Genomic DNA, 15,582 nt, shown 5'->3' on the forward strand with positions numbered 1-15,582 from the left:
CACAGCAAAAAAAGAGAATTTTAGACCAATATCCCTGATGAACATCGATGCAAAAATCCTCAATAAAATACTGGCAAACCGGATTCAGCAGCACATCAAAAAGCTTATCCACCATGATCAAGTGGGCTTCATCCCTGGGATGCAAGGCTGGTTCAACATTCGCAAATCAATAAACATAATCCAGCATATAAACGGAACCGAAGTCAAGAACCACATGATTATCTCAATAGATGCAGAAAAGGCTTTTGACAAAATTCAACAGCCCTTCATGCTAAAAACGCTCAATAAATTCGGTATTGATGGAGAGTACCTCAAAATAATAAGAGCTATTTATGACAAACCCACAGCTAATATCATACTGAATGGGCAAAAACTGGAAAAATTCCCTTTGAAAACTGGTACAAGACAGGGATGCCCTCTCTCACCACTCCTATTCAACATAGTGTTGGAAGTTCTGGCTAGGGCAATCAGGCAAGAGAAAGAAATCAAGGGTATTCAGTTAGGAAAAGAAGAAGTCAAATTGTCCCTGTTTGCAGATGACATGATTGTATATTTAGAAAACCCCATCGTCTCAGCCCAAAATCTCCTTAAGCTGATAAGCAACTTCAGCAAAGTCTCAGGATACAAAATTAATGTGCAAAAATCACAAGCATTCTTATACACCAGTAACAGACAAGCAGAGAGCCAAATCAGGAATGAACTTCCATTCACAATTGCTTCAAAGAGAATAAAATACCTAGGAATCCAGCTTACAAGGGATGTAAAGGACCTCTTCAAGGAGAACTATAAACCACTGCTCAGTGAAATCAAAGAGGACACAAACAAATGGAAGAACATACCATGCTCATGGATAGGAAGAATCAATATCTTGAAAATGGCCATACTGCCCAAGGTTATTTATAGATTCAATGCCATCCCCATCAAGCTACCAATGAGTTTCTTCACAGAATTGGAAAAAACTGCTTTAAAGTTCATATGGAACCAAAAAAGAGCCCGCATTGCCAAGACAATCCTAAGTCAAAAGGACAAAGCTGGAGGCGTCACGCTACCTGACTTCAAACTATACTACAAGGCTACAGTAACCAAAACAGCATGGTACTGGTACCAAAACAGAGCTATAGACCAATGGAACAGAACAGAGTCCTCAGAAATAATACCACACATCTACAGCCATCTGATCTTTGACAAACCTGAGAGAAACAAGAAATGGGGAAAGGATTCCCTATTTAATAAATGGTGTTGGGAGAATTGGCTAGCCATAAGTAGAAAGCTGAAACTGGATCCTTTTCTTACTCCTTATACGAAGATTAATTCAAGATGGATTAGAGACTTAAGTGTTAGACCTAATACCATAAAAACCCTAGAAGAAAATCTAGGTAGTACCATTCAGGACATAGGCATGGGCAAGGACTTCATGTCTAAAACACCAAAAGCAACGGCAGCAAAAGCCAAAATTGACAAATGGGATCTAATTAAACTAAAGAGCTTCTGCACAGCAAAAGAAACTACCATCAGAGTGAACAGGCAACCTACAGAATGGGAGAAAATTTTTGCAATCTACTCATCTGACAAAGGGCTAATATCCAGAATCTACAAAGAACTCAAACAAATATACAAGAAAAAAACAAACAACCCCATCAAAAAGTGGGGAAAGGATATGAACAGACATTTCTCAAAAGAAGACATTCATACAGCCAACAGACACATGAAAAAATGCTCATCATCACTCGCCATCAAAGAAATGCAAATCAAAACCACAATGAGATACCATCTCACACCAGTTAGAATGGTAATCATTAAAAAATCAGGAAACAACAGTTGTTGGAGAGGATGTGGAGAAATAGGAACACTTTTACACTGTTGGTGGGATTGCAAACTAGTTCAACCATTATGGAAAACAGTACGGCAATTCTTCAAGGATGTAGAACTAGATGTACCATATGACCCAGCCATCCCACTACTGGGTATATACCCAAAGGATTATAAATTATTCTACTACAAAGACACATGCACACGTATGTTTATTGCCGCACTATTCACAATAGCAAAGACTTGGAATCAACCCAAATGTCCATCTGTGACAGACTGGATTAAGAAAATGTGGCACATATACACCATGGAATACTATGCAGCCATAAAAAAGGAAGAGTTTGCGTCCTTTGTAGGGACATGGATGCAGCTGGAAACCATCATTCTTAGCAAACTATCACAAGAACAGAAAACCAAACACCACATGTTCTCACTCATAGGTGGGAACTGAACAATGAGATCACTTGGACTCAGGAAGGGGAACATCACACACTGGGGCCTATCATGGGGAGGGGGGAGGGGGGAGGGATTGCATTGGGGAGTTATACATGATATAAATGATGAATTGATGGGTGCTGACAAGTTGACGGGTGCAGCACACCAACATGGCACAAATATACATATGTAACAAACCTGAACGTTATGCACATGTACCCTAGAACTTAAAGTATAATAAAAAAAAAAAAAAGAAATAACTTTAGGGAGAGAAAGATGAAAAAATCACAAAATTAAATGTTTTAGTGAAAAAAAAAATGTTGTGTTAAAATACTGATACAGTTTGGCTGTGTCCCCATGCAAATCTCATCTTGAGTGGTAGCTCCCATAATCTCAATGTGTCGTGGGAGGGACCCAGTGGTAGGTAATTGAATCATGGGGGAATTTTTCCCATGCTGTTCTCATGATAGTGAATAAGTCTCACAAGATCTGATGGCTTTATACGGGGGAGTTCCCCTGAACACACTCTCTTGCTTGCCACCATGTAAGACATAACTTTGCTCCTCCTTTGCCTTCCCTCATGATTGTGAGGCCTCCATAGCCATGTGAAACTGTGAGTCAATTAAAACTCCTTCTTTTATAAATTACTCAAGTCTCGGGTATATCTTCATTAGCAGTGTGAGAACAGACGAACACAAATACTTGTACAGAGGCACATTCATATCTTCTGTAAATATGAGTTTGCAATAAAATTAATGGGGTTTGGGAAGGAACAATTTATCAGGCTTTTTTTGGACTCAAAATGAATTTCTGTGTATTAGAGTGAAAAGTCTGGCGGAAACTGCATAAACAGATACAAAACGTCAAATGACAGAGCAAGACAGAAATAGTAGAAAACATATGATGATTTCTAGAGAATACTGACCTAGATTCTTCTTAAAACAGGGGAGAGGAGGGAGAGAAAGGAGGGGTGGAAAGAGAAAAAGAAATGTCATTTTCTTTGAAAAAAAAACATTAAAAAGTTTAGGAAAATAATAGACTAGTAACTATGAAGGGAACAGTGACTCACAATAATAGGGATGATTACGAAAGATGGAAATAGTGACTACAAAATATCAATGGGCAAAAAAAAAAAAAATGAGTTAAACACATCAGTGAGTTACACATCTCTAATCCTTATCTATTCTTTGATTTCTTTTGTGATTCTCAAGAGCACTGATCCCCTCCATGTGCTGGGTGACAGGGGAGGCCGTGGTTGCAGTGATGAGGACTGTTCGGGCTGTCAGAGAGCCACTAGGACAGCTGCACCCACATGCCATGAAAGCATGATGCTGGGACTTCTGGTTTAAGAGGGATGGGGTGAGTGGGGATGAAAGGCACTTTTATTCCTCTTTTTTCTAAAACATAGGCAAAACAATGAAGACAGTGATAGATGGAGGAAAATATCAGATGTACTAAAACAAATAACTAAACAAAAAGGCCACCACTTGTTTTACAAACCATGAAGCATACATGGAGTAACTTTAGGAAAGACACTGAGAGTTGACATATACTTCAAGCTTCAGGCAGGTGCAAAAGTTTCCCCCAAAGGAAGGTCAAAAATATCTAAAGGGCATATGCCATGAGCTTTTGAGGAGAGTAGCAAAATTTACAAAATAAGTCAAAATTTTCCCTGTAGAGACATAATTTAATACCACATACAGAAGGGAGCTAAGAGAAAACATGTTAACACTGTACTTATATTTACTTTTTTTTTTTTTTTTTTTTTTTTTTTTTTTTTTTTTTTGAGACAGAGTCTTGCTCTGTCGCCCAGGCTGGAGTGCAGTGGTGAGATCTTAGCTCACTGCAACCTCCACCTCTCGGGTTCAAGCTATTCTCCTGCATCAGCCTGCCGAGTAGCTGGGACTATAGGCTCCCGCCACCACACCTGGCTCATTTTTCACATTTTTAGTAGAGACAGGGTTTCACTGTGTTAGCCAGGATGGTCTCGATCTCCTGGCCTCATGATCTGCCCTCCTCGGCCTCCCAAAGTGCTGGCATTACAGGCGTGAGCCACTGCGTCCGGCCTACTTTTTTATTGTATTACTATTGTAGTCCTTCTAGCCAACGAGGCTTGCACAGGCAATGACATGTCTATAGAAATTTCAAGGGAGTAAATGTTAAAAAAGAAAAAAGTACACATGATATATATAATATATATACATATACTATATATTAGATATAGATGCATATACATGTACACACAGACTTATATTTTCTAGATAATTCTTTTATGCAGAAAGTATATATTTTTGTGCTTTATGCTAACGGATATTTTCTCTTAGATGATTATTCTAATAGAAAGTATTTGAATTTTATATGGAAAGTCCAAAGATGGAAATATTAAGTAATACGGAAAGCATAAAACTCTGCTATGCTAAACAATGAAATTTGAGAGACTTGCTGGTTAGCTTCAATCTGAGTACTCATTTAAATTTTCAGAGGACAAGGATGAGGGAATGAGGAGTGTGACCAAATTATAATGCTCTCTGGCCATTGTGTTGTTCTCAGGGTTAAGGGCTATTTATTTCATCCAAGAAAATACAATTTGGCACAGAGAAAAAGCAATTCAGTGACCATCTGAGTGCCTACTAATTGGTCTTAAAGCAAGCATGTAGGGCCATTTACCAGCTACAAACCTGACAAATACGAGTAATCCACTGGAAGGATTTATGAACAACTTTCTGACTCTTCCTACAATGGACTTGGGGCATGTGCTAGACCACATCACTGAGACTTCTGTTTTTCCCTGAAATCAGCTGGCAAATGAAAGGTCTGAATTTGAATTAAATAACAACCTCTTACTCATCTTTACAATTTGTGATATATATGAGTTCTCTTCTTCTTCTCCTGGCTACGCAGAGGTTAAAATCAGTAGGGTCTCTGAAGGCCTTTAAAAAACATCGTTTATGTGCAGATAATGGAAAATTAACAGACTTGTAAAGGAAGTTGAGTTATGGAGAGAATCTAACTGAAAACAATGAAAATCAATGAAGTCAAAACAGACCCAAACATTAAGAGGCATTTACTTCAGTGATAGTAGCTAATGGCACAGTTGGGTAACTGAAGAAGTATGAGATAATACTGATTTCCTCTCCCAAGTTCAAAAAATACTAGCCTGGTTGACCCAAGGACCCTACCTTTCAAGTTTGGGCTGCTTAAGAAACGGTTATAGACTGAATTGTGTCCTCTGCAAAATTCATATGTGGAACTCCTAATCCCCAGAATCTCGCAATGTGACTGTATTTGGAGACTGGGTTTTTAAAGAAGTGATTATATATGGTTAAATGAGGTCATTAGGGGGCCCTAAAATAAATCTAATATGACTGCTATGCCTTATAAAAATAGGAAGTTTAGGCAAAGACAGGCACAGAGGGACAAGCATGTGAAGACACAGTCAGAAGGTGCCATTTGCAAGCCAAGGGGAGAGAGGCCACAGAAGAAACGAACCCTGTGGACACCTGCATCTCAGACTTCAGCCTCCAGAACTATGAGAAAATAAATGTCTGTTGTTTAAGTCACCACATCTGTGATACTGACAGCTCTAGCAAACTAATAATACAGAAACCTTTTATAATGAACTCTTTTTTTTTTCTCTTAGAAGTCTAAAATAAGAGCCAAGTTTCTTTTGTGGCGAAATGCATCCTCCATCATACTCACAACCCCAACAGGAAAGGCCAACACAGCTAACATCCAGTCCCGGAGAGAGATGAGCTTCTTGAGCTGCCTCTCTTGCTCCTGGTTCCCACTTCCTCGAGTCAGAAGACTGGAAAGATCAGTCAGCACACAGATGCCAAAAAAGACAGCCTGGATAACCTGTAGGGGGACAACAATCAGTATGAGTCATTAAGATCTAGAGACCCAAGCTGTTGAACAGCAAATGAGCTGCTGGTGTATAACATGACATCTGATAAGAAAGGATCAGAAGCATATTTTAAAGAGCTGCTCCTAGAAATAGAGAACAGACATTTACAACTTGCTAGTATAGAGAAAGTTCATCTTTAAAACACCACTTCCATTTTCACTCACCTCGGGACAAGTGCAAAACATGTGTGGACACACACATCTAAATAGAGCCTGACAGAAAGCAATATCAACGATCAAACTGGCAGGACCATTATTTTAAAGCATCACATCTATGGTTTGTAATGGCTTCTACTATGTTATGTCTAAGTCAGGTCTATGGCTTCTACTAGTCAATATAACTAGTGAGTTTTAACACACATCTAAGAAGTGAAAACAAAAGGGTGAGGATGGTCTGAATAATAGGACAATTCAGTCTAAATGTGAAAAACTTTCCTATGCTTTCATCTCTTACATTTAGATATTTCTTCTACCAAAGGAAGTGGTAGGAAGTGGGTCCTTGAGTCATAAAAAAATCGACTGCATGTAATAATTAAGGCTGATATGAAACAAGTTTTTGTTGTCAAAGTTGAACCAAATGACCTCCTACTCAGGTTTTTAGTATTTATCGAAATAAAATATTTCCAAAGTAATATAAACAGAGATGTCCATACCATTTCTCCAATCCCCCCCCCACAAAAAAACTACAGGTTGTACATTCCCCAAATCAATTACAAATGGAAGCATTTAGATCAGCTATGTTTCATTTACTTGGACTACTGCAGAGGGAGAACACTGCAGGCACCACACTGTAATGCAGCTAGGCAGATGATCATTCAAATTATGGAAAGGGCAGAAAATGTATCTCCTGTCCACAAAGTCATACCCAATTAGCACCAAGGATAGATTCAGGAAAATTTTTCTGGCTGTTTTCCTACTGAAAATAGTTTACAGATTATATCTTTGTAAAAGACACAATTTTACTCATTGGCTCTTTAGAAAAGATAGCAAGTACCTTTTTTGGTAAATTTCCTCACTGACAGTAGAAAGAGTCTGTGAACACTCTGTGGATAAGGTCCTCACAGGGGAAGAAGGATCCTAAAAACTATTTGGTTCCATCACTTAGCACAGCACTAGAACACTGAAATTATTAACCTAGGCTTTCTGGAGTTCACCAAATCTTACTATTATTAGTCAGTCTTAGCCCAAGTAATGTTCTATGTTTCCTCATAATGTAGCCTTTCTTTAGCTTCAGTGACTTAAGGCTTATTGTCATTCTTTCTACAGCCAGAAAAACCAGAGTAAGAGAAGATAAGACTGCCACAATTGAGAACGACACAATAGAGGTATTGGCAAGAGTCATGTTTTGATAATGAGAAATAACCTAAATGACTCAGGGAATAATTTCACACTTAGAAAAATTTTCTATTTTCTATTTTTTATATATTTCTATTCATATCTTTCTATTTTTCGTATCTTAGGACTTTAGATATTTGAATCTCTATGTTGGCCCTAATGGAGTTTGATTAAACTGGAGTGACCCTACCAGGGCATAATAATCTTCATGCTAATCTAGCTAGTAAACATAAAAAGGTGACTACTAACCAGGGAAATGCAAACTAAGACCACAATAAGGTAGCATTTCTCACCAGTGTAATTATTTACAATTTAACTCTGACAATACCAAGTGTTACAAAGATGTAGAACAACCAGAAAGCTTATGGTAGGAATGCAAATCTGGACAACCAGTTTGAAAAACAATTGACAGTATCTACAGATGCTCTTCAACTTATGATGCAGCTATGTCCCTATAAACTCATAGCAAACTGAAAATATCTTAAGTTGGAAATGCATTTAATATACCTGACCTATGGAATAGCATAGCTTAGCTTAGCCTACCTAAAATGTGCTCAGAACACACACATTAGCCTGCAGTTGGGCGAAGTCATCTAACACAAAGCCTATTTTATGATAAAATGTTGAAAATCTCATGTAACTTATTAAATATTGTACTGAACATGAAAAACAGAATGGTTTCATGAGTACTCAAAGTATGGTTTCTATTGAATGTGATCATTTTCACACCAGCATAAAGTTGAAATATAGTAAGTCAAAAATTCTGAGTTGTGGATCATCTATAGTAATTTAAAGATGCATATACTCTATTTATTTAGTGATATAATTATAAAGGGCATTCCCTACAGAAACTCTCATACATGTGTACTAGTCATATCTACCAAAGGTTAATTTGAGTGTTCATTGCCTCAAAAAAGTTGAAATAACTGTATGTTTCTTAATAGTTGACTAGATAAGTAATTGTGTTATATTCATACAATGGAAATCTAAACAAATATAAACATTTTATTTTCACAGCAAAATGTTAAACCAAAAAAAAAAAAAAAAAAAAACCAGGAAAGAATAGTATGTTTTAACACAATTAAAATCAATTTCAAAAAAAATGAAAAGATACATTTAAGGATGCAGGGATATGAAGCAATATATGAAGAAATGCATGGGAATTAATAACATTTCATTAAGGTACCTCTAGAGAGAGAAGGATAAGATTGGAAGAAATATTATCCATACAGGGCCGCAACTGTACAAATAATATTTTATTTCTTAAGTTGGTTATTTGGCACACTGAAATTGATTGTATTATTCTCTCTCTATTTCATTGGTGTAAAATATTTCCAAATAAAAGTTTAAAGAGAGTGGTTTTTATTCTTTTGAAATATAGCTGGCTAGCTTCTCTCAAATCCTTCCCTTCTAAGTCAATATCCCTTAGTTTTAAAGATTGACAAAAAATAGGATTTGGGAAGCTCAAAAAGCCTAGTTACTGAATTACATGTAAAATTTCTGTGGGATTTTGGTTTACAGGCAAAGGAAATAGAATATTGCCTTGGTACTGATAAAGCATAAATACCTGGAGACCACTGAATTGTTTTATGCAGCCTGGAAAGCAAGGAAACATGATGGAGGATAAGTCCAAGAAGGAAAGTTGTGGTTAAAGCTATTGCAATGCCTTCCAAAGACAAGTGAATTCACTACTACTGTCCACCTAAAAACTCCATGATACAGTAACTGGACCAGGTTTGCCTTCATACCATAAACAACTAGACATTTGAACTAAATATATGAACCAGCCTTTTCAGATATTGGACTTTTTACTTAGCAGTCAGTCAGATAAATCTCTTTTTAAAGGGCTTACCAGATGAAATCAAGCCCATCTTAGATGATTTTCCTTTTCCCATATAAAGTAATGTCGTTACAAGAATAATCATATTCACATTCTTCCCAAACTCTACTGGAGGGGAATACACAAAGGTGAATGTCTTTGGGGGTTATTTCAGAAGTCTACCTACTACAAGCAATCAGCTAAACAATTCTCAAAGCTCATTCAAGATACAGATGTATTCCAGTTCTGACTAATCACATAGGAGAGGGCGTATTGGCTACAACAAGCATTCAGTAGAGACCCAAGAAGTCTCAGGCCTAAATAGCGGTACTAACATAGCCCTGGAATAATGCTAACATAGATCCACCCCAACAATACTTAAAAATGGCCCTAAGACAAACAGAAAAAACTGATCTACAAGTAGTTTAAATGCCTATTAAAAACAAAATTATACATTCTTTAAAGGAAGACAACAAATTACAGACATTCAACAACATAGCTCACAATGGTCATCATCCAATAAAAATTACTGAACATGTCAAGCAGTAGAAAAATATCCTTAACCATAAGAAAAGCCATTCAATAAAAACAGATGTAGAAATAACAGAAATATTGGAATTGGTAGACAAGGGCATTAAACAACTAAATTAAATCAGTTCAAAAAGTTAAAGGAAGACATAAAAATAGTGAGAGAAATAAGATATTAAAAAGAATCAAAGTTAATATTCAAAAGTTAAAAAAATCTGAAATCAAAAAGTCACTGTATGGAAATAATAGCAGATGAGACACTGAAAAAGAAAAGATTAAAAACTGAATACATAGAAAACATGAAACTGTCCAAAATTAATCACTGAAAGAAGAAAGACTTTAAATATTAACAATCTAAGTGAACTGTGAGAAAATATCAAGCAGTCTAACATACGTGTATTGGAGACCCAAAGGAGAAAAGGGTGGTCAGATAGAAAAAAAAAAAAAAAACTGAAGAAACCATGGCTGAAGTTTTTCCAACTTTTCTGAAAACTATAAACCCACAGATCCAAGAAGCTCAACTGTGGAGTATACACAAAGAAAACCACATCAATGACCAGTGTAATCAAATTTCATAAAATTTTGATAAAGATGGACATTTTAAAGCCACTGGAGGGGAAAAAAAATCACCATACAGAACAAAAAGAATTAACACATATTTCTTGTGTAAAATGATCCAAGCCAAGAAACAATGAAACAATATCTTTTAAGTTTTATAAGGGAGAAAACACTTTCAAAGGTGAAAGACTTTTTCAGATAAACAGAAACGGAGAGAATTAATTATGATTAGACTTTCACTACACGATACATGAGAGGAATAAAGAAATGATATCACATATGGAAATCTATACAGATCAATGAAAATTGCTGAAAAATAGATGTGGATAATATACATATGAAAATAAATATAAAAGATTTTTACTTTTCTAATTTCTACATTTATTAATGATAATTAACTAAAGCAAAAATATAACTATTTTATGAGGTTTTAACAATATTTAGAAGTAAAATTTATAATAACAACAGCACCAAGGACAAGAAAGAATGAATGGACGGTATATAGTTGTTAAGGTCTTACATTACATATAAAGTTGTATAATATCAGTTGGCAGCAGACTGTGATAAGTTAAATATGCATATTGTAAACCACAGAGAAACCATTAAAAGAATAGAGGGGATTAGCCAATGTATTAGTTGTCCACTGCTGCATAACAAATTACCACAAACTTAGCAGCTAAAACACCAACAATACATTACTTCTCAGTTTGTAGTTCAGGTGCCCAGTAAGGTTACTCTAGGTTTTATGGTTAGGGTACCACACCACCAAAATTAATGTGTTGGCCGAGCTAGGCCCTTATGTGGCTGAAAGAAAAGATCTACACTCAAGCTCATTCAGGTTGGTAGAATCCAGTCCCTTGACATTGTGAGACTAAGATTTGTGTTTCTTTATTGGCTGTTGGCTAGGGTCACTCTCAGTTCCTCATGTCTGTTCTCCAGTACTTGTACATGGTCCCTTCCATCTTCAAAGCCAGCAAGAGAATGTTGAATCCTTCTTATGCTTCAGATCTCTGACTTTCCTTTCTGCTTTCCTCATCTCTCATTGGCTTGAAAAAGTTCTCTGCCTTTAAGACTCGTGTGATATAATCAAGGCCACCTGGACAGTGTTCATTTCTTAAGGCTATATATCATAACACAATGAAAGGAATTATATCTCATCATATTCACAGGTTCCTGACATTAGTGTGAAACATCTTTGGGGGCCATTTTAAAAATTTGGTCTCCCACAGCTAATAAGCCAATAGTGGAAACAAAATGAAATACTAGCAATATTAAATTAATTCAGGAAAAAGTCAAAAATTGGGGGAAAGGAAGAAAGAATAAATGGAACAAAAAGGAAATACTAAGATATCAGATTTAACCCAACAATGTCTGCAATTATACTAAATACAAATGGGTTAAGCTCTCCAATGCAAAGGCAGGGATTATCAGATTGGATTTTAAAAACCAAACCAAAACAAAAAAGCATGTAAGTATAAATGTTAAGTTGGTTAAAAGTAAATGAATGCAAACACTAACCATCAGAAAGCTGAAGTAACTACACTAATATTAAAGTAGGTTTCCAGCATGTTCTCACTTATAACTGACAGCTAAATGATGAGAACACACGGACACAGACAGGGGAACAACACACAGTGGTGTCTATTGAGGGGTGGAGGTGGGAAGAGGGAGAGGGTCAGGAATAATAACTAACGGTACCAGGCTAATACCTGGGTGATGAAATAATCTGTACAACAATCCCCAGTGATGCACATTTACCTAAGTAACAAATTTGCACACGTACCCCTGAATTTAAAATTTCTTTTTTTTTTTCTTGAGACAGAGTCTCACTCTGTCACTCAAGCTAGAGTACAGTTGCAAGATCTCAGCTCACTGCAACTTCTGCCTCCTGGGTTAAAGTGATTCTCCTGCCTCAGCCTCCCCAGTAGCTAGGATTATAGGGATGCGCCACCACACCCAGCTAATTTTTGTATTTTTCGTAGAGATGTGGTTTTACCATGTTGACCAGACTGTCAGGTTTCGAACTCCTGACCTCGTGATCTGCCCACCTCAGCTTCCCAAAGTGCTAGGATTACAGGTGTGAGCCACCACGCCCAGCCTCAAAAGTTCTTTTTATTAAGTAGGTTTCCAGAGCAAGCTAAGCATATAGTAGGGAACCCTTCTTTCTCTTTTGAGCCTTCATAGTCAGCAACACTGTAGAGATAAATTTTTCTTTGTGAGACCTTAGATTTTTCTACTTCACAAACCTCAGGATAGCCAGGGTCTCAATAAAAAGATAACTTTAAATTGTTTTAAAGTATATATCAGCCAGGCGTGGTGGCTCACGCCTGTAATCCCAGCACTTTGGTAGGCTGAGACAGGTGGATCACAAGGTCAAGAGATCAAGACAATCCTGGCCAACATGGTGAAACCTCGTCTCTATTAAAAGTGCAAAAATTAGCCGGGCATGGTGGCGCGCACTTGTGATCCCAGCTACTCAGAAGGCTGAGGAGGAAGAATCACTTGAACCCAGGAGGCGGAGGTTGCAGTGAGCCGGGATCATGCCACTGCATTCTAGCCTGGTGACCAAGGGAGACACTGTCAAAAAAAAAAAAAAAAAAAAGTATTAATCTACATAAGGAATATTACCAAAAATAATGAGGAACATTTCATAATTATAAAAAAATAAATTAATCAAGAAGACATAATGATCTTAAATATAGATGGATCTAATATCAGACCTCCAAAATAGAGGAAGAAGAATCCAATTTAACTAAATTACTCAATAATTTTTTGTATAAATAAGTAATTTACTAATTCTTGGGAAATAGTTGCTTTTATAAAGATTTAAAAGAAAAGGAATAGGAATAGGAGGGAACTTTAACATGAAAAAAAGGAAAAACACAGAATCTCGAATTCTAGGAGAGAAAAAAAACAAGATAATTTCTGCAAATCTAAATGTAATAGTCTAAGCAACACTTTCTCAGATTTATATAATTAAGAGTATATACAAATGAAGTCTTAACACTTTCCTACAGTTGATTCATCTTCTTACCCAATGGTGTCATCTAACACAGCACTCCCCTCACTAATACCTGGTGGCTATCCTGTCACTCTCTGTAGACCTCCCTGCTTGTTCTCCCCTACTTGGGACTATAGTACGGCCCCCACCTCACCTGAACTGCTAAGACTTCCCCAAAGAGTGTACGTGGAGGTCAGGGGAAGGAGGTACTACAAAATGATTTTTTCCTATTTTCTTTTTTTTGAGATGGAGTCTTGCTCTGTTGCCCAGGCTCAGGACAGTGGCATGATCTCGGCTCACTGCAAGCTCTGCCTCCCGGGTTCATGCCATTCTCCTATAGCTGGGACTACAGGTGCCCACCACCACATCCAGCTAATTTTTTGAATTTTTATTAGAGATGGGGTTTCACCATGTTAGCCAGGATGGTCTCGATCTGACCTCGTGATCCACCTGCCTTGGCCTCCCAAAGTGCTGGGATTACAGGCGTGAGCCACCACGCCCAGCCATTTTTTCTTATTTTCTAAACACAAGGAGACAAAGAGAAAATGTTTGGGTTTTGTTACTGTTTCTTTAATTTACATTGGTTAGTCCTCAAAAGATAATCTCTAAAAATTATGAAACAGTCTATCCTTCTCAGGAAAGAAGCATAAACTCACTTTTGGTTATTTGCTTATTTAAGAAGCAGTTTGCCAATACCATTAAAACACTTGAGGTTTCTGTCACTTTATAAGAGTTTGATTTGAACTGACAGTTTACAAATCCCACTACAGACATTTTATGTGTGTTTTTCTGTTGCCTACATGAATCCTGCTGACCACTGCAACTTAAAATTCATTAAATTAACTGTTAAAAATGTAAAAGTTATATGGAGATGCACAAGTGGATCTTAAGCAGGATTACCTTGAAGTATTATTCAGTTCCAGCCATTCTGCAGAGCTGGCACTTCCAAACCATCAACTCAGCAGGACACACATATACACCATCTGCCTCTGGGTTCTCAGCAGGCTAGTTGCTCTTATTATTTTACATTGCATGTAGAAATGAAGTGGTCAAATGTATCATGTCTCTCCAAGAAATATAAATAGGAATAGATCAGAACAACAACAACAAAAATCCCAGGATTACTTTGGAGTCACTCAGTATTTGTTTCTCTAAAATCTTCTCTACTGTTTAATTCCTTCTCCATCTTTTTTCTACACCTCCTCAACTCTCCCTGTCAGGAAATCATAGCTGACTTACTGAGTCATTTTAGATTTTAAATTCATTTTCTCAAGTATGAAAGTGTACTCAAATTCCATTCATGTCTTTATGTTTTTTGAAATGCACAATTGGTTTTGATTAAATTAATTTAATATTCTATTCTTTTTCTTCTCTGGAGTGCACTAAACTATTACAATCCTGTTTGTACTACAGGACAAATTCATTAGACTTCTACCATTTATTCCTAAAACATAAGTGATATAATTTATCCAGAATTACTTTTATTTCATCCCATTACATCATCTTCAATATCCTCAACTAAATTTAATTTTGGCTGGGCGCAGTGGCTCACACCTGTAATCCCAGCACTTTGGGAGGCCAAGGCAAGTGGATCACTTGAGGTCAGGAGTTCCAGATTAGCCTGGCCAACATGGTGAAATCCCATCTTTACTAAAAATACAAAAAGTAGCTGGGCATGGTGGTGGTGGTGCGTGCCTGTAATCCCAGCTACTTGGGAGTCTGAGGCATGAGAATCATTTCAACATGGGAGGTGAAGGCTGTAGTGAGCCAAGATTATACCACTGCACTCCAGCCTTGACGACAGAGCAAGACTCTGTCTCAAAAAACAAAACAAAACAAAAACAACAACAACAAAATAAAACAAGAAAGGTCAGCACCAAAATAAATAAATAAATAAATAATTAAATAAAGCTATGTCCTTAATTAGTTGCTAATTTGTACATTTCTACCTAATTGACTAAACTCAGGCAAAACACAAGAATGCATCAAAATAAGAAAAGCAGCACTTTGAGTAAGAAATGGAATCATTATTTGTGTGAATTGTAAAAGGCCAGAGTATATTTGTCTTGACCTTTGGCCATAAGCTCCCCAGTGACTGGTAGCCAAGGTATTCCACATTTTGATTACATTGTACTTTTATAAAATTAATGTAAAGAACACCATAGATTTGTCTTGAAGATGGTTCAGTTTTTAA

General features: G+C 36.8%; 1 protein-coding gene across 15 annotated transcripts in view; it reads right to left on the bottom strand.

Moving 5' to 3' along the window:
* Nucleotides 1-15,582, bottom strand: part of AIG1 (androgen induced 1) — a 279,442-nt gene that overhangs the window by 201,105 nt on the left and 62,755 nt on the right. For 14 of the 15 annotated variants that reach the window (XR_004056908.1, XR_004056907.1, XM_030929201.1 and 11 more), the window contains one exon: nucleotides 5,944-6,099. The exons of the other annotated variant lie outside the window; for it this stretch is intronic. Coding sequence is in view for 12 of the 14 variants with exons in the window: in XM_030929201.1 (XP_030785061.1) it covers nucleotides 5,944-6,099 (156 nt within the window). In the remaining 2 variants the exon portion in view is untranslated. The remainder of the gene's footprint in view (nucleotides 1-5,943; nucleotides 6,100-15,582) is intronic. 15 annotated transcript variants of the gene reach the window in all.

Source organism: Rhinopithecus roxellana, chromosome 4 (genome assembly GCF_007565055.1).
Source record: "Rhinopithecus roxellana isolate Shanxi Qingling chromosome 4, ASM756505v1, whole genome shotgun sequence".
In the NCBI taxonomy this organism is placed as follows: Eukaryota; Metazoa; Chordata; class Mammalia; order Primates; family Cercopithecidae; genus Rhinopithecus; species Rhinopithecus roxellana.